This window comes from Meriones unguiculatus, chromosome 2 (assembly GCF_030254825.1).
Source record: "Meriones unguiculatus strain TT.TT164.6M chromosome 2, Bangor_MerUng_6.1, whole genome shotgun sequence".
NCBI lineage: Eukaryota > Metazoa > Chordata > Mammalia > Rodentia > Muridae > Meriones > Meriones unguiculatus.
In genome coordinates this window covers 52,126,307-52,151,125 of record NC_083350.1, presented here as the reverse complement: position 1 = coordinate 52,151,125, position 24,819 = coordinate 52,126,307, and the positions used below count along the sequence as shown (strand labels likewise).

At 44.0% G+C, this 24,819-nt stretch overlaps 1 protein-coding gene across 2 annotated transcripts in view; it reads right to left on the bottom strand.

Annotated features, from left to right (window-relative positions):
- Dnajc18 (DnaJ heat shock protein family (Hsp40) member C18) overlaps positions 1–19,541 on the bottom strand; it is a 28,045-nt gene extending 8,504 nt beyond the window's left edge. Inside the window, exons 1-8 of one of the 2 annotated variants that reach the window (XM_021646450.2) lie at positions 19,403–19,524; positions 18,784–18,877; positions 17,319–17,505; positions 13,554–13,699; positions 9,010–9,195; positions 5,488–5,597; positions 4,381–4,490; positions 2,828–3,000 (exon numbers count right to left, since the gene is read on the bottom strand). In XM_021646450.2, the coding sequence (XP_021502125.1) occupies positions 2,828–3,000; positions 4,381–4,490; positions 5,488–5,597; positions 9,010–9,195; positions 13,554–13,699; positions 17,319–17,422 (829 nt within the window). In that variant the 5' untranslated portion in view covers positions 17,423–17,505; positions 18,784–18,877; positions 19,403–19,524. Of the gene's footprint in view, positions 1–2,827; positions 3,001–4,380; positions 4,491–5,487; positions 5,598–9,009; positions 9,196–13,553; positions 13,700–17,318; positions 17,506–18,783; positions 18,878–19,402 lie in introns of both variants that reach the window. The other variant, XM_021646449.2, reaches the window with a different exon arrangement.
- Positions 19,542–24,819: the final 5,278 nt, after the last annotated feature.

The window sequence follows — 24,819 nt, the reverse complement described above, 5'->3', positions numbered from 1 at the left end:
ACAGTCTTTAACCTCTTTGCATACTCAGCATCTCAATGCCAGAGCAGAGTATGGAACATGTGCACATGTGTGTGTTTATGTATATGTGTGCTGTGTGTGTAAGGGCCCAAAGAATACAAAATACAGATTTGATGTAGCTCCAGCAGAAAGCAATACATTCAAACCATTCTGGTGCCCAGCACAAAAGGGACACTTAGGGTGTATTACTGTACCTTTTGTCTGATTCAGATCGGAACAGATTCTTGCTCCTAAATTCTTTCCCCATGCTGGGAACACCTTTAAGCCAACACTTGGAGGCAGAGGCAGGTAAATCTCTGTGAGTTTGAGACTAAACTATATACCAATTTGTTCCCAATTCTTTCCTCTCTCTTTCTTTCTTTCCTTTCCTTTGGCTTTTGAGACAGGGTTTCTTTGTGTAGCCCTGGCTGTCCTGGAACTTGCTCTGTAGACCAGGCCTTGAACTCAGGGATCCGCCTGCCTCTGCCTCCCAAGTGCTAGGATTAAAGGTGTGCGCCACCAGTACCTGGCCTTTTGTTTTTGTTTAATTCCCCCTATTTATTTGTGTGTGTGTGCACCCTCATGCATGTATTATAACCTATATGTGATAGTCAAAGAACAACTTTGGAAGTCAGTTCTCTCTCTCTCTCCCGAGATAGGGTTTTCTCTGTGTAGCCTTGGCTGTCCTAGACTCACTTTATAGACCAGGCTGGCCTTGAACTCACAGAGATCTGCCTGTCTCTGCCTTCCAAAAGCTGGGATTATAGGTGTGTACCACCGTACCCGGCTTGGAAGTCAGTTCTTTCTACTTCTGGGTCATGGACTGAACTCAGGTCAGACTTAGTGTCAATTGCCTCTACCCACTGACCCATCTCACCAGCCTAATTTTTTCCCCCCAAGCCAGAGTCTTACTATGTAGCTCAGTCTGACCTTAAACTCAAAATCTTCCTATCTGTGCCTCCCACTTGCTGGGATTACAGGCCTACACCACCACATCCAGCTCCTCTCTGGTTTTTAAAAGAGAAAATCTAATTCAACAGCCTTGTCTGCCCAATGAGTTCCAGGGGAGCCAGAGCTACATAGTGAGACACTGTCTCAAAAAAAAAAAAAAAAAAAAAAAAAAAAAACCAACCAGATGAACAACAACAACAGCAAAAACAAACCCTAATTTAACAATGAGGGAGGTTAAAAGCAAATTCGTCCTCCTGTTTAACTGGCCCTCATTTGAGGAGATAGCTAGGCTTTGCCCTGTAGAAACAAGGCAGAGGCAAGTTCCCTGAGGGAAAGGGATAAGACAGCACACTAATCTGTTACCCTCCTCATCAGCTCACTCATTTCCAGTGTAGGAATCTTCTCTAATAACCCAGAGCACTTGTTCTGAACCCAGAACAGCTCAGGACACAGAATTAGCATGACACAGTCTGCTCCCCAGGGCCAGGAGTCCTGTACAGGGAACCCGCGTGTAAAGCTAGTGAGCAGTACTGCACTAGCAGGAAGAACAAAGTGCCTTAGGAACACAGCGGAAGGGCAGGTTAGCTCAGTGCAGGTAGGAGCACATGACAGGTCAGCGAGGGCTTATAAGCACCAGGACCAAGGACCTAATTGTATCAGTACACATTTAAAGACATTCAGTAATAAAGTTTAAAAGATGAGTTAAGGTTTACTTTAAAAACAAAAACAACCAAAGCCCAGTTTTCAAAGCCAAAATGCAGTTACTGTGTGTGTGTGTGTGTGTGTATGTGTCTTGAGGGGCTGGCTGAGACAAGGCTACCACTCCTCCCAGCACTCCCCAGTAACAGCTAGCGCTGTAATCAAGTGCAGACACTGTCACCCACTGAGCTCTGGGAGGGAAAGAGAAGGAAGATCTGTTCATACTCTGCCCACTGAAAAGCCAGGCCCAAGAGGCCACTCTCCTTCTATGCACTCACAAGCAACGAAAAGTGAGGGGCACCAAACTCCATGCCAGCTGCAACAACTACTACTGCTTTTTTCTTCTTTCCTTCTCCTTTTCTTCTTCCTCTTCTCCTCTTCCTCCTTCTTTGTTTTTTTTTTGTTTTGTTTTGTTTTGGTTTGGTTTTTTTTTTTTTGGGGGGGGGGGTTGTTTTTTGAGACAGGTTTTTTCTGTGTAGCCTTGGCTGTCCTAGACTCACTTTGTAGACCAGGCTACTTCGAACTCACAGTGATCCGCCTGCCTCTGCCTCCCAAGTGCTGGGATTACAGGCAGGCAACACTAGGCACAGCTATATGTAAATTTTTTTTAAAGATTTATTTATTTATTATGTATATAGTGTTCTGCCTGCATGCCAGAAGAAGGTACCAGATGGTTATGAGCCATCATGTGGTTGCTGGAAATTGAACTCAGGACCTTTGGAAGTGTTCTTTTTTTTTTTTTGGAAGTGTTCTTAACCAGTGCTCTTAACCTCTGAGTCATTTCTCCAGAAAAAACACAGGCAGTACAGTAAGATGGGAGAGCTAAAGTATATCTACAATCTAAGTTCTCAGGAGGATCAGAAAATAAGGACTGCAGAGCAGTAGAGTCAGAGGCAGACAGATCTTTGTGAGACCAGCCTGGTCCATGCAGCGAGTTCTATGTCAGTTAGGGCTATGTAGTAAGCCCCCCTACCATTCCTATTCATGAGGAAAAAGAGAATACAACAGGTAAGTACAAAAACGCCTGAGTTTCTAACTTTCCCAATCCTTCTATGCTATAATATCTGAGTGGGTGCCTGTTCTCATGACCCAAACCAGCAGACTATCAGGATCAGGAAACTGAGAGACCTCACAGAGGGAAGTCATGGCCACCAGTGAAAGCCTGTGTGGCCTTACTTACTTTGCTGTTTCTCCTTCCAACAACTTGTCTGGGTGTAATCGATATAATCTTTCTCTATTGTTTTCTCCAGGTCACGAAGAGAAGCCCCTTTGTAGGCCTTGTCGAAGTTTTTATCCACAAAGTAAGGCACCTGCAAGTTCTGCGTTTCTCTAGAAATGGTGTAGCCCAAGGTTCTGAAACAGAGGGAATACATCAGCTTGGAGTGTCTGGCACTCTCACTCTTGGCTCTGGCCTCTAAACAAGATTGCCGTCATCTCCCAACATGTATTATTTCACTAGCGAAGCAGGACACAGCCTCCACCAAGCAAGCAATCTGGTAATGATCACCAGTGCAGCCTTACCATTTAGTTTATTCTTTACAAAGAGTCACCTGCAGCCAGCGTTTGCTACTTTGCAGGTTCTTCTTCCCTCCACCCTTTTCTACCCTTTCCCACCTTTTCAATCCCCTAACACTAGATAGGAGAGAAGAAAAGATAGATGGGAAAGGGGCAATGTTATCATTAGACTACTTCCTGTTGATTAGGGGCATCAAGTTTCTTGGGGCAAGTTTAATCCTGAATGTAAGACTATCTAATTTATTCCTTTCATTTCTTTGCTAGTGACTACTTAGCAAACTATGACCAACAACAACCAATAGCAGCCAACAGCAACCACCCACCACCCACCCACATCCAGGCTCTCAAATTTATATACCCTCTGAAAAGTTCCAGAATTCCAAACATCACTTATGGGTAACAAATGTCTCTCCTTACAATTTTTTAAATAATTTAAATTTTATGTGTATGAGTATTTTACCTGCATGTATGTCTGTGAACTATTTGCATGCCTGATGACTGCAGACACCAGAAGAGGGCATCAGATCCCCTGGAACTGGAGTTATGAATGGTTGTGACCCACCCAGTCTTCTGCTAAAGCAACTAGTGCTCTTGACCTGAGCTATCTCTCGAGCTCTTCCTTGTAATTAAAATTTTTTTTTAAAAATCACCAGGTCCTAGTGTCTATCATTCCAGCTGTAATTATCACAACCAGCCCTCCCTTCTTCCCTCTTCCTTTTCTCTCTTTCCTACCCCCTCCGCCTCCCCACCTTTCTCATTTAGGCTGGCCTGGAATCATGGCAATCCTTTGTCCCTGCTTACTCAGTGCTGGACTGCAGGTGTGAGACAGCACTCCCGCCTTCATTAGGGTCTTTTCTAACTCCACCATGGTGAGAAAGATTTACCATGAATCCTAAATTATTAGGCTGATCCTTCTAACCCAATTCTGACTGTTTTCCAGTTGACCAGAGGGTGTCACTGTGTAACAGAATAATCCTTCTCCTAAAACCACATTATTACTGCTGAGCTGTTCGTTTTAGTTTATATTAGTTGTTTCCAAATACCTAAATTTAGTATTTCTCACCTCCACAGAAAACTCTAGAGAAACTCTGAATGGCTAGTCCTTGAAATAATAACCACAGTGGAAGGTGAAATTAAATGTCAGCATGAATCAGCAAAACCTGAAGTCTTTCACCTTTCAGACTGTTACTGACAAAAAATTAGGAATATTCCACTTACGATTTGTAGAATAGGCTATATGGGGGGTTGGCAGCCAGCAGCTGAGTGATGGCAGAGATGATCACAATCACCAGGACTGGAAGCAGCTGAACAAATGCGGAATACGGCGACTGCAAGAGAGCAGAGGGTGCCTGAGACACAGGTTCCACGGGGTTATGGGTTATTACTAATGCACTGCACAGGAACGGCCACAAGGCCAAGGTTTGCCAAAAAGGTTTCATTTCATCTTCAAAGCAAACAACACATTTTCTCTCTGATGAGAGGCTAAAGGAAGCCCCTCCAATCTGCACTGACTGTCCATAAGCCCTCTGTCCCTTACACCTCTAGGTCATTCTGCTACAGAGGGACTGGGCTCCAGGAGTGGCTGGTGTTAAGCAACTATTACTCAGCCACAGCTGTCGTGTGGCACCAATGACATCTAACTCCTATCCAGAGATGATCACATTCTTCCTTGACAATATAGGGTCAAGCTTCATCCCCTCCTTTATCAACTACTGTTTGGAGAAAGGACACATCCTCTCAGGGACCAGCCAGAGGCATAGTATTTATTGCTGCTTTTTGAATGTGTACATGCGTGTGAGGCCACCAAGACAGCTCAGCAAGTTAAGGCACTTGTAACCAAGACTGACAAGCTGGTTCAATCCCAGCAGTTCTTCTTGCCTTTTGAGCTTTCTGAGACTCCTCTGCTTTCTAACTTTAAACTCCTTTTAATTCTGAAAATTTGAGGCTTTATTTATTTATTTATTTATTTATTTTGCTTTGTTTTGTTTTCTTTGTTTTTTTTGAGACAGGGCTTCTCTGTGTAGCTTTGGCTGTCCTGGAACTCTCTCTGTGGACCAGGCTGGCCTCAAACACACAAAGATCCGCCTGCTTCTGCCTCCTGAGTGCTGATATCAATGGTGCATCCACCAACACCTGGCTCGTTCTGGATATTTTTTTAAGGAATTCTTATTTTCTGTAGTTTAAAAAAAAAAAAAAAGTCAATCAAGACAGCCCTACAAGCTAGGCATGATGAAGCAGGTCAGCACGGCCCATCAGAGTGGATCTCCTCACCCCACAGAAGCAGGCTCACTATGGCCACATGTATGATCTCCACTCCCCACGCACCTGCGGTTTGTCTTCTTCCTCTCTCTTGTGTGTCTGTGTCCTCTCATGGCGGTGCCGCTTGCGGTAAAAGTGACTGTCATCCGTCACGTTTGAGAACATGTGAATATTTCCTGGAAAAGAGACATGATTAGAGGGGGGAAGAGGGAGGAAGGAAGGGAGAGTAGGAGAGAATGTTCATGAGATGGCAGTTCCTTTTTTGTCCTTTTCAAGGTCATGATCCTGAGGCTGAAGTCAGGCATCTGCTTATTGGACCCAACAGAAAAATATGGCGGTAGGAGCACCGAGGGAGCCAGCTGGGCATGGTAGGTACAACAATCTCCTGACTTTATGGAAAGCCTGAAAAGGCCAGAAGACAGAGAGTATTTTGGCCATGAATCCTATCTGACATACTGTGTCTGCTTCTGTGCCCAGTATTAACTGGCATCTTTACTAGCCACTCATATAATTCTGTTTAAAGGACTGGGGTGTAGCTCAGCATGTGGCCATACCTAGCATGTTGGAGGCTCTGGGTTGCATCCCTAATGACACTAAAAAATTCAACTTATTTTCTTGGCATTGAACTTTTTCAATTTCCAGCTCTCTGCGATGTACATCATGGGTTTTGTTTTGCTGCACATATTGATTTAAAAAAAAAGAAAAAGAAAAAGGTTTTCACCATTACTTTTTTTTAAAGATGTTTTATTTTTATGTATATGGGTGTGTGGTGTTTGAATGAGAATGAATCCCACAGGCTCATACATTTGAACGTTTGGGCCCCAGTTTGTGGAACTGTTTGGGAAGGGTTAGGAGGTATGGCCTTGTTGAAGGAAGTACGCAGTGGGAGTAGGCTTTGAGGTTTCAAAAGCCCACACCAGGATTAGTCTCTCTCTCCCGGCCTGCTGCCTGCAGCTCAGGATGTAAAGCTCTCAGCCACTGCTCTATCACCATGCCTGTCTACTTCCTACCATGATGATCATAGACTAACACTCTGGAACCAGAAGCAAGCCCTTAATTGAATACTTTCTAAGAGCTGCTTTGGTCATGATGTCTCTTCACAGCAGTAAAACAGTAACTAAGACAGGGTGTTTTGCCTGTATGTCTGTGTACTATATGCATGCAGCACCCACGGAGGCCTGAAGTGGGGATTAGATCTAGCTGGACATGGAGTTGCAGATGGTTGTGAGCTGCTATGTTGGTGCTGGAAATCAAACCCAGGTCCTTTACAAGGACAAGTGCTCTTAACTGCTGAGCCATTTGTACATGTTTTTATTTGTTCCTTTAAAGATTTATTTATTTTATGTTGCTGGATGTGGTTTCACACACTTTTAATCCCACCACTCAAGGAAAAGGCAGGCAGATCTCTGTGAGTTTGAGGCCAGACTGAATTTAAGCTCTGGGATAGCCAGGCCTACATAGAGAGATCTTGTCTCAAAAAACAACAACAAAAGATTTATTTATGTTTTCATGTTTATTTTCTCTATATGTATGTATGTGCACTGAATGCATGCCTGCAGAGGCCAGTCCCTTACTGTAGTCACAAATGTGAGTACTAGGAATCAAGCCTGGGTCCTCCGGAAGAGCAGCCAGTGCTCTTAACCACAGAGCCCCAGCTCCCCTCTTTGCTTCTGTTATGTTTTGTTTGAGATGGGGACTCATGAAGTCCTGCTAGTCTCAAACTTGCTATGTATTGAAGGATGACCTTGAATTCCTGATGCTCTGGTTTCCTCACCCATCAAGTGCTGGTATACACACTATACCCAGCATATACCACTATGGCTAGTGATTTATTAGAACATTTAAAAATTAATTCATTTTATGTGTACGGGCATTTTGTCTAAATGTATGTCTGTGCATCATGTGTATGGCGTGCCCACAGAAGCCAGGACAGGGTATCAGGTCCCCAAGAACTGGAGTTACAAATGGTTGTGAGCCACGTGGGTACTGGGAACTAAACTTTGGTCCTTTTAAGAGCATCCAGAGCTGGGCATGGTGGTGCATGCCAACACTCAGGGAAGCAGAGGCAGGTGGATCTCTCTGTGAGTTCAAAGCCAGCCTGGTCCAACAGTGGGAGTCCAGAACAGCCAGGGCTATAGAGAGAAACCCTGTCTCAAAACCCACCCCACACCAAAAGAGAGAGAGAGAGAGAGAGAGAGAGAGAGAGAGAGAGAGCGCAGGCAGTGCTTTTAACCACTGAGCCATCTCCCTAGCTCCTGAAGAACTTTTTAAAATATTATATTTATTCATTTATTCAGTATGTGTTTGCAAATGCATGAGCATATATGCATGCACATGTGTACATTCATGCAAAGCACATGTCAAAGGACAACTTTCAGGAATTGTTTCCCTCCTCCTACCATGTGGATCCCAGAGATCAAATTCAGGTCTTCAGGCTTGGTGGGAAGAGCCTTTGTCTGCTGAGGCATCTCAATAGACGTTAGTGTTATGTTACTATGCATGTATATCCACAAACTTGGACCATATTAACATCTATTTCCTCTTATCTCCCTCTCCCCTAGCCTCCTCTTTTCCCTATTAGTATTTGTGCTGAGGAGAGTTCTAACTTTTTTTTGTAATTGCAATTTGGTGATGATATTAATAAAAGGCATTTTGGGGCTGGAGAGATAGCTCAGTGGTAAAGAGCACTGCTTGTTCTTCCAGAGGTCCTGAGTTCAATTCCCAGCAATCACATGGTGGCTCAAAACCATCTGTAACAGTATCTGAAGCCCTCTTCTGTTGTGTGTGAAGACAAAGCACTCATATACATAAAATAAGTAAATAAATAATTTTAAAAGGCATTTTGTTACTGATCTATAAACAGTTTTGTTATTGATCTATAAATTGTTTATAGATAATACTCCTGAGGGGCATGCCCCAAGGTGACTGTTCTCACCCCATGATAAGCCCCAATTTAAAAACACTCATGAAAAATAAAAAGTAAAAACAAAATCCTTTGGCCAGGCCTGGCAGTATAGTCTACAATCCTAGCTACTTTAAAGGTTGGGACAGGAGGACAGCAAGTTGAAGACTTTCTTGGGCTACATAAGGGGTTCAAAACCAGTCTGGTGCTGGGTTTAATCTACAGTGCTACAATGTGTGTGTGTACACGCATACAATAATTTGAATTTCCTATCAGCCTTGAAATATCAGCCCCACTTTTCAGGTGGTGACTACAGTGAAAGAAATTAAATGATTTGGCTGAAATTATGCACAACTAGAGGCTAGAGACTTGATCAAACTCCCATTTAGCTCACTCCAAAGTCTTGCTGTTTCTCCAGCACCGATATTTTCTGTTCAGATCTTCAAGAGTTTGCTAAGATCCTCAATAAATGGTGTAAAGAATCGTAACTAAGATACTAACTTCAGGCTGGAGAGGTGGCTTAGTGGCTAAGAGCACTGACTGCTCTTCCAGAGGACCCAGCACCCACAGCCACTCACAAACGTAATTCCAGTCCCAGAGTTGCCCTCTTCTGACCTCCTCTGTCACCAGCCACGCATAAGGTCCACAGATATATACGCAGGCAAAACTTTAAGAAAGGTACCAACCTGAAGGGAAATGTCCCCCGAAGAACACATTAAATAGTTCCTCTGGAGAGATGTCAGCTTCAAAATCTCTGTAGTAATGATAAGATCTGGCTCGAGGTGCAGTGAAAGTCACCTGCTCATCTCCATACGCATCATAGCGGAGTCTCTTGTCGGGATTGCTCAGAACCGCAAAGGCATTTCCTATTGCTGCAACCAACAAGAACAGCACATAAGCAAGTCTTTGCCTTGGCTGAGGGCGACTGACAGCAATAGCTTCTGCAGCTGCAATCCAGAGTCAGTGCTAGACAGCCTCAGAGTTCCAGAGAGAGACACTCAGCACTACAAGGTTCCCTCAAAGGACTTGCCCCTGAGATCGCTCAGTCTTGATAAACCAGAAACAATGCTAACAACTAGCAACTGTTACTGAAGTGCGCATTAACTAAGAGTTCTTGAGTCATCCCAGCCGTCCTAGGGTTGAGACCCTGTCCCTAGCTCAGGTTGCCAATAATTTCAGACATGTTGGAGAAACACCTACCATTCCTATTATTAAAAAATGGGATTTGGGAGCTGGAGAGATAGCTCAGAGGTTAAGAGCTCTTGTATGGAACCCAGGGTCAGTTCTTAGCATCATAAAAGGTGTCTCGTAGTGGCCTGTAACTCTAGTTTCTGAGGTTTTGACATTCTGTTCTGGCCTCTGTGGACACCTGTACACACAGAGTGTACATACAGACAGAAGCACACACATAAATAAAAATTCTTTCAAAAATGTGTTGTAGAGGATGGAGCTGTAGCTCCTTTATGTTGCTCAGAATCTGATAAACACATACACACACACATACACACACACACACAAACACAGCACAGTTCTTGTTTCACTTATGGGTAGCAGTTATAGCCAGGCATGGTGACACAAGCTTTTAACCCCAGCAGAGGCAGACAGCCCTCTCAGTTCAAGGCCTGATCTACAGGGTGAATTCCAGGACAGTCAGGGCTACACAGAAAAACCCTGTCTCAAACCACCACCCCCCTTCCAAAAAGAAAGAAAAGAGTAGTAGTTATTGAAACAGTTCACAGTACTATTAAGTTGAAGTAAAATAAAACAAACAAAAACCATCTCCTAAGTAAAATAATCTGCAAAATTCCTTCTGCTTGAAAAAAAAAAAAAAAAAAAGCATCTTCAAGGCCTTATTTTAGCTCATTTTAAAAAGTCTTTTTAAACTAAGAAATGTACCTGCAAGAACCAAACATTGTACCTGTAATCCTAGCACCTGAGATACAGGAAGCCACCTACATGGCATGTCTCAGAAAAGCCAAAATAGGCAGGTAGAAGAGCTTTTGCCCTCCACAAACACACTGTGGCACGTGTGTGCTTGCACTCACAGCCATATCATACAAACACACATATTCCCTGTGCTCTGTGATTCAGGTGCCTGCTGATGTCAACACCATCACACACACAGTCAGAAGGAATACTTTGTTCTGATTCTTCTACAAAGCTCTATTACTGTTTGCATCGATAAAAACAGCTAAGCTGAAAAACAAACAGAAGCACCCAAACAGGTTGCTTCAGCATGCACACTCCTGAAATGCAACAGATTTACCCCCCAAAATGGTAATGGTCTGTGAGAAGACTTCTGAACAAATATAAAAGAGAAGGTGGAAAGCTGGAAAAATGGCTCAGACATTAAAGGCTGGACTCACAACAGAAGAGAACGTGAGTGATTCACAAGCCCCTCCAAAATGCTGTGAGAACTAGATTCACAAGAGAGAAGCTGGCCTCATGGTATACAGCCCCCCACCCCCCTTTTTTAGGGCTGGAGAGATGGCTCAGCGGTGAAGAGCCCTGACTGCTCTTCTAGAGGACACAGGTTCAAGTCTCAGCACCCACATGGCAGCTCACAACTATCTATGATGCCAGTTCCAGGGGATCCAACACCCTCACATAGACATACATGCGGTCAAACACCAAAGTACATAGAGTAAAAATAAATAAGTTTTTTAAAAAAATATTTATTTTTAGCTGGGCATGGTAGCACACATCTTAATCCCAATACCTGGGAAGCAGAGGCAGGCTCTTGGTAGTTCAAGGCTAACCTGGTCTACATAGTGCATTCCAGGTCAGCCAGGGCTACACAGACATCTTCTCAAGCAAACAAGAATTTTATTTGTTTCATGTGAATGGGTTTTTGGCCTGATTGTCTATGGGTACCACGTGTGTGCAGTGTCTACAGAGACCTGAAGAGGGTGTTAAATCTCCTGAAGCTGGAGTGACAGACAGTTGTGAACCACTGTGTGGGTGCTGGGAACTGAATCTTGGTCATCTGAAAGAGTAGCCAGTGATCTTAACCACTGAGCTATCTCTCCTGCCCCAAGAATAACTTAAAATTTTCTCAGGTACCCTCAAGACGGCTCAGTGAGTAAAGACACTTGCCACCTGGCCAGATGACCTGAGCTCAATCCTTGAAACCCATGTGTTAGAAGGAGAGAAACAATTCCCGCAAGTTGTCCTCTGGCCTTCATACACCCCACACCTATAAATGTAAAAGATGTTTAAGTCATTTTTTCTTTTCTTCTTTTTTCAAAATATCAAAGTACAAAAAGTTTTGTGGGTCTTTTTGTTTTGGTTTCTTTTCTAGTACAATAAAGACATATAAGCCGGGCCTTATAGTGCGCAATTGTAATCCTGGCATCCAGGAGCCTCAGATGAGAGATTCTGGAGTTCAAGGCCAGCCATGGGCTACATAATAAGACATTGTCTCAAAAAAAGTGAAACCCAGGAATAGAGAGATGGCCCAGCAACAAAGAGCACATTGAATCCCTCTGTTACAGGCTGTTGAGAGCAACCTGACCTAGGGTCTGGGACCCAAAGTGCTATCCTATGCAAGAGCAGCCAGTGCTGTTAACCAATGAACCTCCGCCCCTAGAAATAATCTAGTTTAAGATTTATTTATTTTACTTTATGTGAATGAGTGTTTTGCCTCATGTATGTATGTGTACCATGTCCCCATCTGATTCCCTTTGAGGCCAGAAGAGGGCATCAGATCTTTTAGGACTTGAGTTACAGATGATTCTGAGACACATTGTAGGTACTAGGAATGCAGGTCTTGCAGGAACGCAAGAGCAAAAAGTGCTCTTAATCACTGAGCCAACATTCAAGCCCCCCAAAAGTGTTATAGAAATGAAAAACAAAAAAATCCAACTTTTTTCCTTAAAAAAAAAAATCAATGTTAGTAGATGAAGGTAGGAGGGAACTATTAATAACTACTATTAAGAATGTATCACTAGATAGCCAGGCGCGGTGGTGCATGCCTGTAATCTCAGCACTCGGGGAGGCAGAGACAGGAAGATCTCTGAGTTTGAGGCCAGTCTGGTCTACAAAGCAGTCCAAGAAAGCCAAGGCTACACAGAGAAACCCTCTCTCAGAAAAACAAAAAAGAATGTATCAAACTGAGCAGTGCTGGTGAAGGCCTTTTAATTCCAGCCAGCACTTAGGAGGAAGAGGCATGCAGATCTCTGAGTTCAGGCCATCCTGTTCCAGAGAGCTAGTTCTAGGATACCCAGGGCTATATATCGAGACCCTGTGTCAAAAGAAAGAGAGGTGAAAAAGAAAGAAAGAAAGAAAGAGAGAGAGAGAGAGAGAGAGAGAGAGAGAGAAAGAAAGAAAGAAAAGAAAGAAAGAAAGAAAGAAAGAAAGAAAGAAAGAAAGAAAGAAAGAAAGAAAGAAAGAAAGAAAAGAAAGAAAGAGGTGGAGGGAGGCAGGGAGAGAGAAAGAGTGCCAAGTGATATCAAACAAGTAAGTAAATGTTTGTCTTGCAAGCATAATGACCTGAGCTCAATCCCCAGAACCCATGTAAGAAGTCAGGCTCTGTGGGTATGAGCTTATATCCCAGCCTTCTAAGGGAGATACTGTGAGGTTTGATGACTGGCATAGCCTACGTTAAGGCCAGTGAGAGACCCTGTCTCAAAAACAAGGGTGGATGGCATCTGGAAAACAACACCTGAATTTGTCTTCTGGTCTTTACACACATGGACACACACATGAGCACAACACGTATGGACACACATATGCGCTCATGCACGCACACATGCATACACACACACACACACACACACACACACGCATTAGAGTATGTAAAAATCCACACTTAGTGGTACAAGGCCTGTATTCCCATAATTTGAAGGGCAGAAGCAGGACTGTCCGTGAGTAAGTTTGAGGACAGACAGGGGTACAAGAATATTAAGAAGCTGTTTCAAACAGATCAAAAGCATGTGTTAAGGAAAAATAACTTGCTTATAGCCTAAGAGGCCATCTGCAGAGAAGGCTAAAATTATTTGCTTCTGGGCCTGCAAGATGGCTAAGTGGGTACGAGGTGCTTGCTGCCAAGCCTGACAATCTTGAGCTTGAGTCCTGGGACCCACAGAGTAGAAGGAAAACGGATTCTCAAAGGCTCTTCTCTCACCTCCACAAATGTGCTCCTACTAAGATAAATATAGTTTAAAATTTTAAAACAAATTTGCTACCACCAACATCACAAGGGCAGATAGGCATGGGTTCAAGGTCAAACCTTTGAAGGCGTCTGTTGCTCCAGGAGCGCAGTTCTTGTCAGGGTGAAACTTGAGGGCAAGCTTCCTGTAAGCTTTCTTAAGCTCTTCATCGCTGGCATTGCGAGAAACACCCAGAATTTCATAGTAATTTCTGCACTTCTTGATTCTTAAAAGAAAAACATTTCAATATGTATATCTACAAAGGATTTATTTGTACAACAGCCAGACAATGTATCCCTCCATCCTGTGAGCCCCAGAACAAATGTAAGAGAAAATTAGTGAACCCACTATGAAACATTCAAATCTTCCTTCCCAGACCTCAGTGTCTGCACGGCTTCCCTGGGTATACTCTTCCATCCCCACTATGTTCACATAAGTGGGCAGAAGAACCTTTATGTCTTGAAAGTTAATCTGAGAACTGCAAAGCTGCAAGAGTCAGCTAGCTGACTTATTCATTTTGTCTTCTTGAGACAGTATCTCAAGTAGCCTAGGCTAGTCTTGAACCTACGGTGTAGCTAAGGCTGGTCGTGAAGTCTTAATCCTCTTGCTTCTGCTCCCCACATGTTGAAAATATTGGATGCATGCTCTCACATATGACCTCAAGGCAAGCTTTCCACACTGTGTATGTGGTTTTCCCATTGGGAATTGGGAAGGGGTTTTATTTGTTTTGTTGTTGTTGTTTTGAGACAGAGTCTCTCTTTGTAGTTCTGGCTGCCCTGGAACTCAGGACAAAAAACAAAGCTTGTAAACTAGGCTGGTCTCAAGCTCACAGAGGTCTGCCTGCCTCTGCCTCCCAAGTGCTGGGATTAAAGGTGTACGCCACTGCACTTGGTCTTTTTGTTGTTTTTTTAAGATAGTTCAGTAGTTCAGTTTGGGCTTCAACTCTCCATTCAGCAGAGAACTGACTTCCTGAGTGCATGTATGTATGTACATATGTACTTATGCATATATGTATCAAGACCAGAGATCAACATCAGACGTTTTCCTCTCAATTGTAATTTTTTAGTTTACGTTTTCTTTCTTTCTCTCACTCTTTTATCTCTTTTTGAAACAGTATCTCGCTGTGTAGTCCCAGCTGTCCTGCTGCCACAGAGATCCACTCACCCCTGCTTCCAGAGTGTTAGATTTAAAAGCATCATCCCCACACCCACCTTGAATTGATTTTGTATGTCCATGAGGCTGAGGTTCAAGTTCATTCTTTTCATGTGCATATTCAGTTATCTAATCAACTGTTTTTTTCTCCATTAAAATTTCTAGGCACCTTGTCAGCCATTGATGGATTAGAGCTAGGCTTAGTGGCTTGTATCACCTAGCCTTGCGAGCAATTGATAGGCTAAGGTAGGAGGTTTACTGGGAGTTTGGAACCAGTTTGTCTACAAAGTGAAACCTTGTCTAAAAATTAAGGGCTGGACATCCCAACCCTCAGGAGAGAAAACCTGTCCCAAAATACAAACAAAATAAAAATTAAAGCAGTACTTCTCCAACTTTCTTTCTCTCTCCCTTCGGATTTTTTTAAGACAGGGTTTCTCTGTGTAGCCCTGACTGTCCTGGACTTGTAGACCAGGCTGGCCTGAACTCACAGAGATCCGCCTGCCTGCCTCCCTGAGTGCTGGGATTAAAGGTGTGCATCACCACCACCTGGCCTACTTTGTTCTCTTTTTAAAATTGCCTTGGCCACTCTGAGTCCTTCCATCTCCAAGTGATCTTCCACTCCTCCATTTTTTTACTTTTGGTTTGTTTGTTTTGGGGACAGAGTCTCCCAGATGGCATGGTGGTACATGCCTCTAGTTCCAGCAAACAGAAAGACCCTGTCTCAAACAAATAACAACAAAGAGATAGCATCTCTCACTCTATAGCTCCTGCAGGCCTGGAACTTGCTATACAGAGCAGGCTGGCCTTGAACTCACATTCTCAGCACCACATCAGGCAGTTAGTTCACAGCTACCTATAACTCCATCTCCAGGGGATCTGATACCCTCTTCATACCCACACACAGACACCTAAAAACAAGATTAATTAAAAAAAAAAAAAAAGAGTAGTAGCTGGGCAGAGGTGTCTTACACCTTAAATCAAAGCATTTGGGCACTTGGGAGGCAGAGGCAGGTGGATCTCTGAATTCGGGGCCAGCCTGGTCTACAGAGTGAGTTCCAGGACAGCCAGGGTTACACAGAAAAACTCTGAAGTACTGTCCTCTCATTTCAGTCCTGATTTTGTGTCTGTGTGCTGAGGAGCAGGCAGACCTCCATATGCCTCTGGCTAGCCTGGAAGTTGCTTATTCCTGCTGAGGGTATAGTTTTGCACAACCAGGCATGCCTCATTCCTGATTTTAGTCATCTGAGTATTGGTTTTTCCCCCCTGGACAGTGTAGTTAAAAGTTTTTCAATTTTGTTGACATTTAGAGATTCAATTTATGATTTTATTGGATATTCCTTATTGTTTTCCTATTTTCTATTTTATATCTACTCACATTATTTTCTTTATACTTCCCTTTTTTTTTTTTTTTTTCTTTCTTTTCCTTTTTCAAGACAAGATTTCTCTGTGTAACCTTGGCTGTCCTGGACTCATTTTTATAGACCAGGCTGGCCTGGAACTCACAGAGACCCAAGAGACCCACCCACCTCTGTTGCTGGAGTGATGGGATCACAGGTGTGTGCCACCTCGCCCAGCTCTTCTTTATCCCTTTTATGTCAGGGTTTTCTCTCTCTCTCTTTTTCTTTCTTGGGTTGTTTTTTGGTTTTGTTTGTTTGGTTTTTTGCTAAGGGTCTCACACCTCAAGCCTCAGATGTACCTGCTCTGACTTCAGTTCTGTGACAACAGGCACACCCACCACGCCGCCTACCTTCTAATTTCTTTTTCTTTTTTCTTTTTCCAAGACAGGGTTTCTCTGTGTACCCTTGGCTGTCCAGAGCTCACACTGTAGACCAGGCTGGCCCCAAACTCATAGGGATCTACCTGCCTCTGCCTCCCAAGTGCTGGGATTAATCTAGTTTCTTTTTTGTTTGTTTTGTAGCTCTTGGGACTGGACTCAGGGTACTGAAGTACTAGGCAGACACTCTGACAGTGAGTTATCACCCCAGTCCTGTTTTCACATACTAGCTGCCCAGTATGGCCCTGAACTTCCTATGTAGTCCCAGGCTGGCCCTAACCTTGTGAGACTCTCTCAGTCTCCTGACTAGTTGGGATTACAAACCTGGATCACCACATCTTGCTAAAAACATCTTCATTTTTAAATGTACTGGAGATCAAACCTAGGGCCTCATGCAATCAAGACAAGGCACTCTACTACTAAGGCACACTCCCAGCCCTTGGTTTCTTACTTACTTTATTTTTCACTGCTTCTCTTAAAGCAGACCAGACAACTCATACTGTGCTCACTACTCCATTTCTATCCAGTCTTTCATCTAAAGTCAAGAAGCTAGTGTCTTTCAATAATATGATAATGCAGACTGGGGATGACTCGGTGGTGAAGAGCTCTGGCTGCTCTTCCAGAGGACGTGGGTTTGATTCCTAGCACCCAGATAGCAGCTCAGAACTGCCTGCCTGTAACTCCAATTCCAAGGCCATCTTCCAGCCTCTGAGGGTACTGCACACACACACACACACACACACACACACACACACGGTGTACAGACATACATGCAGGGAAAACAGCCACACACATAAAATAACAAATCTAAAGAAAAATGGTGATGACACAGGTCAGTGGTTACACAGCCCATCCTGAAACGGACAGTCTTCTAAAGCACTTTATGTAAAATCCTGTATTTATCCTTCTACAGGCTTACCTTTGTACCCCAAGTAGCTGTTCCTCTGTGTAAGTGGAGTTCCCGTCTCCCTGCCGGCTCTGAGTCCATTCATTCTCAGATTTTTTTTCCTTTTGTGCCTTCATGCAGTTACAGCAACCACAGGGATCAGGGCCTTCAGGTCGTTTGTCATCTGGGTATTTGTTTCTTCTGATTGCATCAATGTAAGCTGCAAAGCAACCTCCAAGTCAACCTCTGGGTCAATCCAATTTAAGACTTTTTTTTTTTTTGAGACAAATTTGACTATGTACCTTTGGCTGGCCTCAAATTCATGAACCTTCTGCCTCAGCTTCTCTAGCTTTGGAATTACAAGCATATGCAACGAGGCCCAGCTCTACAATTTTGCAACGAGGCCCAGCTCTACAATTTTGCTATATGCCTTAACTCTCTGGGAGGAAGCTTGTAGATAAATGCAAGGAAGTGTGAAGAAGTGTCTTCAGATGACTAAAGACATCCATTCAAAACTCCAACAAACATCTTCCCTCGGATAATATACAGAAAATACGGGATGTGCCCAAGAAAAAAGTTTAAATATCAGAAACACAAAGCCCAAAATTTTCACCATACTTACAATGCACATCCAGGAAATTCACTTAGATACAGAAAAGAGCTTTGTGCGGCATCTCTACCCAATACCCTGCCTTTAGTATTGTGTACAGAGAGGCCCATTTCTTTGTGCTCCATGGCCAGAAGTGACCTTTCTCATAAAACAATATTTTGCTTGCAATGCCTCCTAACCCTTAAAATTTAAAGCATAGACAGATCCTGTCTCAAAAGCAAACAAAACCTAGAATACCATAACAAAACAAAAAGAATGGAGAAGTCATTTCTTTTAAACTAGGATCTGTAGGTGCTGGAGAGATGGCTCAGCAATTAAGAGTGAATACTGCTCTTGTAAGAACCTGAATTTGGTTTCCAGCACCCACACAGCAGCTCAAAACTCTTGTGACTACAGCTCCAGGTGAATCTGGCCCCAAAAGGCACCTGCACTCACTTACACATATTCCTCCCCCCCCCACATACCCATAATTAAAGATAAAATAAATTTTTTAAAAAATTAAATAAACTAAAACTTGTAAAACTAATATAAACCAAGATTCTGGGCTAGCCATACCAGGGTCTGTACGGGTGAGGCCAACTCCTGCCCACAAAAATTATAGTTTTGTGTAAGAGGATTCAGTACAAGTACCAGCCAGGACAGGGCACTCCTGTCTTGTCAGAAGACCCAAAAAGGCTTTAAGAGCGACCTTCTCTCCTACTTAATATCCTTCAGTGACACTCCCTCGACACTCTTCCTTTAAGATAGCCAGGCTAACTGTAAGGCATCCATCATCTTTACATGTAACGTTTTCTCCACAAAGCTTCTCTTGATACCCAGGCTGTGTTGGCTACCTTGTCAGTGAGCAACCCGAACCCCCAACCTTGCTGTGGTAACCCAGGAACTTACTGGCCGTGTTTTGTAAATAGCTGTTAACCGGTCAAACTCTCTCAGTGGACTGACAGTTCTGTGACCTCGGGGACCCGCGTCTGTCAAATTCCCCCTGCAGAATCAGCATAATGCAGGACACGTGATAGGTATTGGGATCAAAACTTTTTGCCTGACCGTAGGATGGAAAAGGACAGACAGCCTACTGGCCCCGATGAGGCCTGAAGGGACAAGTTCAAACCGGGACTGAGAATCAGGTGGCTAAGCTGGAAGAGTTATCCATATGGGCAGGTAAGTTACGGAACTCAGCATCCTGAGAGCCCTCGAGTCACAGGAGGTCAAGACTGGCTAGGCTGCCGCGGGCTCTGGACGGGGCAAGGCCGGGGCAGCTTTGGGTGCCCGGAGGCAACGAGTCGTAGCCAATGACTGAGCTCAGGGCCATAGCCTCAGCTGGAGCCAGCGTTCCTAGCCTCTGCCCTGGGCCGTCCTCCACCGCAACCCGAACCCTATCCAGACTCAGCATCTTCCCCCAAGCCTCCATTTGGCCCAGGATCTCCGCCTTAAGATCCGAGGAGTCATATCCCTGATCTCTCCGGAACGCTGCCTTGTCCCACCCTCCAGTCCGGGACCTGGTTGGTACCTTGGGTCCAGCGCTCCCCGCTGCCCAGAGTGGCCGCCATATCGGTCTTCAGTCAGCAGGTCCGCGGAGCCTCTCAAGTCCGAGAGACTGAAAGAGAGGGGGCGCGGGGCGCGAGGCATGCTGGTCATTGTAGTTTAGTCCGTGTGCAGCGCTTCTACGTGACTACAAGTCCCGGCGGGGCCCGCGCGCGACACTCAGAGACGCTGAGATGTGGAGAGGCGGGACCCCCAGAACGAGGCCTGTGGGATTTAGTTGGCTGATTTCAGCGTGGTAACTGGCTCAGACTCATCTGTAGCTGAGGATGGTGGCTTCTGTCCTGCCTCATCCTAAGAACATATACAGGTCCCACGTCAACGGCTTCGCACACTTTAGGTCAGCCGGTGACCGTTTACACCCTCAGGAATGCCCCTCTTAAATGTCTGTTCTGTGCAAACTCTGTGCTAGGCCAAACTCAACTCTCCGAGGTTTAATGCCCCAAAGAATGAGGAAAAAAAAGGGGGGGGGATTTAATGTAGTTAGACCTTATCTCAGGTTCTTCTGATCCAAGCTGCAAAAAAGGTTTAATGCCCCAAAGAATGAAAAAAAAAAAAAAGGGGGTGAATTTAATGTAGTTAGACAGCAATTCAGGTTCCTCCCATCCAAGCTCCTTAGGCTTCAGAGGGACTATAATGCGGGGAGGGGGGAGCAAGTTTGGGAGCTGCCATCAGAGTTTGCCATTCCTTGTTCTTCGTCCCCTTTCCTCTGAGGCGTTTCTCTTTCCCAGCCCAGTCCTTTCTCTGGCCCGTTTTCGTTTCTGAAGGACCAGCTCTGAGAAGTTAGTAAAGAGAAAATGAGGATTGTATTCCTACTCTTCCTCACCCTGTTTTTCCGTGGAGTCTAGAAAAAAAAAAAAAAATCAAAGCAACTCTTTCACATATTTCACAGGGGAATCACTGGTCTCCTCACTACCTTGCTCATTCACAAGGAAATTAAGTAGGTTGGGATCACCAAACCCAATCTATTCAAGCTAAAGATCAGTTCTACAAAAGGACAAAATGATCATGATGTCAGAAAATTTCCTGGAAAAAAAAAATGTATCTGGAGTTCACTTAGATTTTATTCAAGGAAACTAATCAATAGTTCTGTCAACCACCAGCTACTTAGGCTGTTGGGAAAGTGGGTTGGGGCATCCATAGCCCTGAACCCAGACAGAAGGGTGAGAGCCCCAGATGACGTGTGGCTCTAACACTTCTTTACTGTCCTAGCCCTGGTGAACTGAGTCCATGACTCCTTGGAAATGCCAGGAGACCAACGACTTTCATCGGAAAAAGCTCAGAGGTTAGATATAGCTTATAGTTGAGGTTTTGCCACAAATCATTCCGTGGCACTGACCGACTCCTTTCTCCTCCTGCTTTGACCTCAATCTTCTATAAACTGAGGTTAGAGCTGATGTGTAATTACTAAGTTGAGGTACCCTTCCTGCCACCTCCTCCCCTAGACAGGGTTTCTCTAGGTAGCCTTGGATGTCCTGAACTCACTCAGTAGACCAGACTGGCCTTAAACTAATAGAGATCCTGTTGCCTCTGCCTCCCAAGTGCTGGGAGTAAAGTTGAGGTGTCCTTAAGCTTCAACATGTAGCTGCCTCTGGGACCTTCTATGAGGAGCTGGAATGGAAAGGGAGGCACAGCAGGAAAGGCTGGCCGAATTACCATTCTTCAATCAAAATAGTTCTGTTTTATATTTTGTGACTTTGAAAAGCATATATTTGAAAACTACCAGCAAAAAAATAATTAATTAATTATTTAATTAAAAAAAAAGTTGAGCTGTGGTGATGCACTCCTTTAATCTCAGCACTCAGGAGGCAGAAGCAGGTGAATCTCTACGAGTTTGAGGCCAGCCTGGTCTACAGAGCGAGTCCCAGGATAGCTTGGGTTCTACAGAGAAACTGTCTCTTAAAAGAAAAAGAAAAAAAGAATGAAAAAAAAACAAATTAATTGACCCTTAAAGGCTTGTGCCATCTGTAATATCAATTACAAACAGAACACATAAAGATGACATTGTGCTCTATCCCCACCTCCATAACTATCAAGGTGGCAAGGTGGCAGCTGTCCAGATATTTGAGCATTGTCATCTGATTTAGGAAGGGGAAACAGCACATTGGTTAAGAGATTAGCCTAGCATTGCTGACAGATACAATAAGGCAATGCTTAGAACGTATGTAAATTTTGGTCTGGTATTTAATAAATGCTAGCCAGTACTACAGACGAACATAGCAGAACAAAAGCCATTTCTTTGTGATTTGACATCGTAAATTGGTAGTATAGCGTCTGTATGGTGCATGTCATAAAGTCTCCAATGTTTCTAACTAGGTCTCCATGCCTGTATATCTGGCAATCATTATTACTACAAATAGGAATAAAAAGAACAACACTGTCAAAAAAAGGATAGGTAGCTGATTTTCCCTGTGTCCTAGAACCTGTCTCCAGCTACTAACGCTATTGATCTTTCCCACTTCTGATTTCAAAAAGGTCAAGGGATAAGCCAGGCATAGTGATACTAAGCACCCTAGAGGAAAGGGAAGAACCAGGAGTTGAAGGCAAGTCTGTTATACAGGAGACTTTATCTCAAACAAACAAACAAAAGCTCACCAGATGTGGTAGTGCATATCTGTAGTACCAGAGAGGCTGAGGCAGGAGGATCCTAGTTTAAGGCCAGCCTGAGATGGTTGGAATGAGGGTTTTGTACTATTTAAATGCTGACATCTGTACCAGCAGGCCGGACTCTGGTATTGCTGAGCATCACCTATCTCAATGTTTTGTAACCATGTTCTCCACCACCTTCTGATTGTTTGAATAAATTGCTGAAAGGCCTATAGCGAAGCCAAGAAAGAATAGGCAGCACTTCCAGAGAGCCAGGAACTCTGGGAAAGAAAGAGAAGATTGGCCTAGGAGACGCGGAGGAAGTTGGACATATTAAACTGAAGAGAGGTAAAGAACCAAGTGACAGAACATACGTTAACCATAGGTTACACAAGCTGGTTGGGAACAACCGTAAGCTAAGACCTGAAGCTATTATAAATAAAGATAAATCCATGTCATTATTCAGTGCTGGGCTGACACAGAAAGTCTGCATGGTGGAGGCATGGCTCAGAGGTTAGGAGCACTGGCTGCTCTTCCAGAGGTCCTGAGTTCAATCCCAGCAACCACCTGGTGGCTCACAGTCATCTATAGTGAGATCTGGTGCCCTCTTCTGGTGTGTAGGCAGAACACTCTAGTATATGTATAAGTATATGTATGTGTATATGTATATATACATATGTTATGCATGTGGGCAAAACTGGAAAACCAACTTCCCGAGGAGTATTCTCTCCCCACTTTCTGAAACCTCCCAGTAAAAGAAAAAAGAGAAAAAGTGGTGGTGGTGGTATGGCAGCCTTCTCAGATACCTGCATGAAAATATACTCATTGGCTCTTTTATGCCTCCACTGATTTTCTGGATTCGTCTCTGACTGTATCCACCTGGACAAACCCAGGGGTCCAACACTGAGAGCATTTCTGTGCCAGTCACTGCTTATATTCAGCAACCCACAGAAATAAGCGCTGTCAGTCAACGGATATGTTTGTAAGAGGTGGAGAAGCCACGGGGAAGCACCCAGCAGCAAAGGCAAAGGCAATCCCGGAGGTGGGCTGGAGAAGCAGTCCAGTGGTAAATGCATTACTGCTTGCTTTTGCAGAGGTCAGTTCCCAGCACCACATCAGGTGGCTCACAACCACTGATAACTCCAGCTTTGGGGCATTGCACATCCTCTTCTGGCCTTCCTGGTGCCTGCATTCACATACACACATAATTAAGAACTAAGAATAGAAGACCTTCTTGGAGAGAAGTAGGGAAGAGAATTGGGATTTCCAAGCCAGTTCTCAGGAAGGAAACAGGTGTAAAAGTCACAGGAAAAAGGACATAGCCACAAACCCAGGAAATTTTCTACACACAAAAAAAGAAAAAAAAATCCACAAATCCAGGCAACTGGCAGTCAGGACTACGAGGTGTTTTTTTGTTTTGTTTTGTTTTGTTTTGTTTTGTTTTGCTGGCTGGCTGGTTGGTTGGTTTTTGTTTTGTTTTGTTTTGTTTTGACAGATTTACATAGAATTTAGTAGGGCTAGCCTAGCTTTGAGAAATTATGTGCCGAAGTAAGGGCAAAAAAGCCAGAAGCCATTTTTCTGTCAGTTTTATCCGCTTTCAAAAATATTTGCTAGAGATACCGATGTGAGGTTTGCCTCTTCCAGGCCTGAGAAAAGGAAGACACTGGGTACATTTTCCTTCTTTCAGTCAGAGCCTGTGTACCTGAGTTGGTGTGTTGGTTGCTTTCCCATAGGTTAAGCAAATAAATAAATAAATGATATTCTAACACACACGGAGAGAAAGAGAGTGAGGGAAAGCCAACTTCCTGCGTTAGGACTGCATAGTCTTGTATAAAAAAAGGGAGGAAGTTGTCTTGTAAATGGTCACCATCCTGTTGTCTAGACATCAAGGAAGAGATGTAGGCTTAGGGAAGCTACGGGAACAGCAGAGGACTGCACTCGGATTTCCTGTCAGAGATGGACTCTTGAGTTTGTATACAAAGTATGTACCCAAAGACACCCCCCCATCATCAACTCAGTTAGCCTTAAATAGGTTCATCCTGGACCCCTCCCCAGAGTATCGTTACTTAGCAACAGGAACATCGTAGCTAGTGTCGTACTGCAGTGTCAGCAGCCCGGTGAGAGCCTTGCAGTCTCAGAGATATTAATACCAGTTCATTCCTCCCCCTCCCAAATATAAATACCTTATGACTAACAGCTCGCATTTGCAGTACATTGTCTAGAGTCAGGGGAAATTTTGTAGCTTTGTAATGAAGTCATGTGAGTTAACCAGAGTGAAATTCACCAAGTCCTTGACCTGATTAGTTCAGTACGCTAAGCAGCTGAACCTCGTGTCCACGGCAGAATGATAATAAAGCTAACAGAATCCAAACCAAGACTTCTAGACATTGTTATGTCGCCTAGAAAGTTCTATGCCCATGATAGACTTTTGTACTGTAACTGGATTTTACTGTGTGCTTTTTGTTTGCTTGCTTGCTTTTTCAAGACCGAGTTTCTCTGTGTAGACTTGGCCGTCCTGGACTTGCTTTGTAGACCAGGCTGTCCTAGAACTCACAGTGATCTGCCTGCCTCTGCCTCTCAGAGCGCTAGGATCACAGGCGTGATCCTAGCCTCCAGCTACTATGTGCTTTCCTTAGTGCAACTTAAATAAAATGTATCCAACATTCCAAAAAATAAAAATACTGTCCTATGGGACCATGGATGGCTCAAGTGGGTAAAAGTACTTGCAGCATAAGCTGGAGGACTAGAGTTGGGGATCCTCTGCACCCACATTGGAACTAGGTAAACATGGGGGCATGC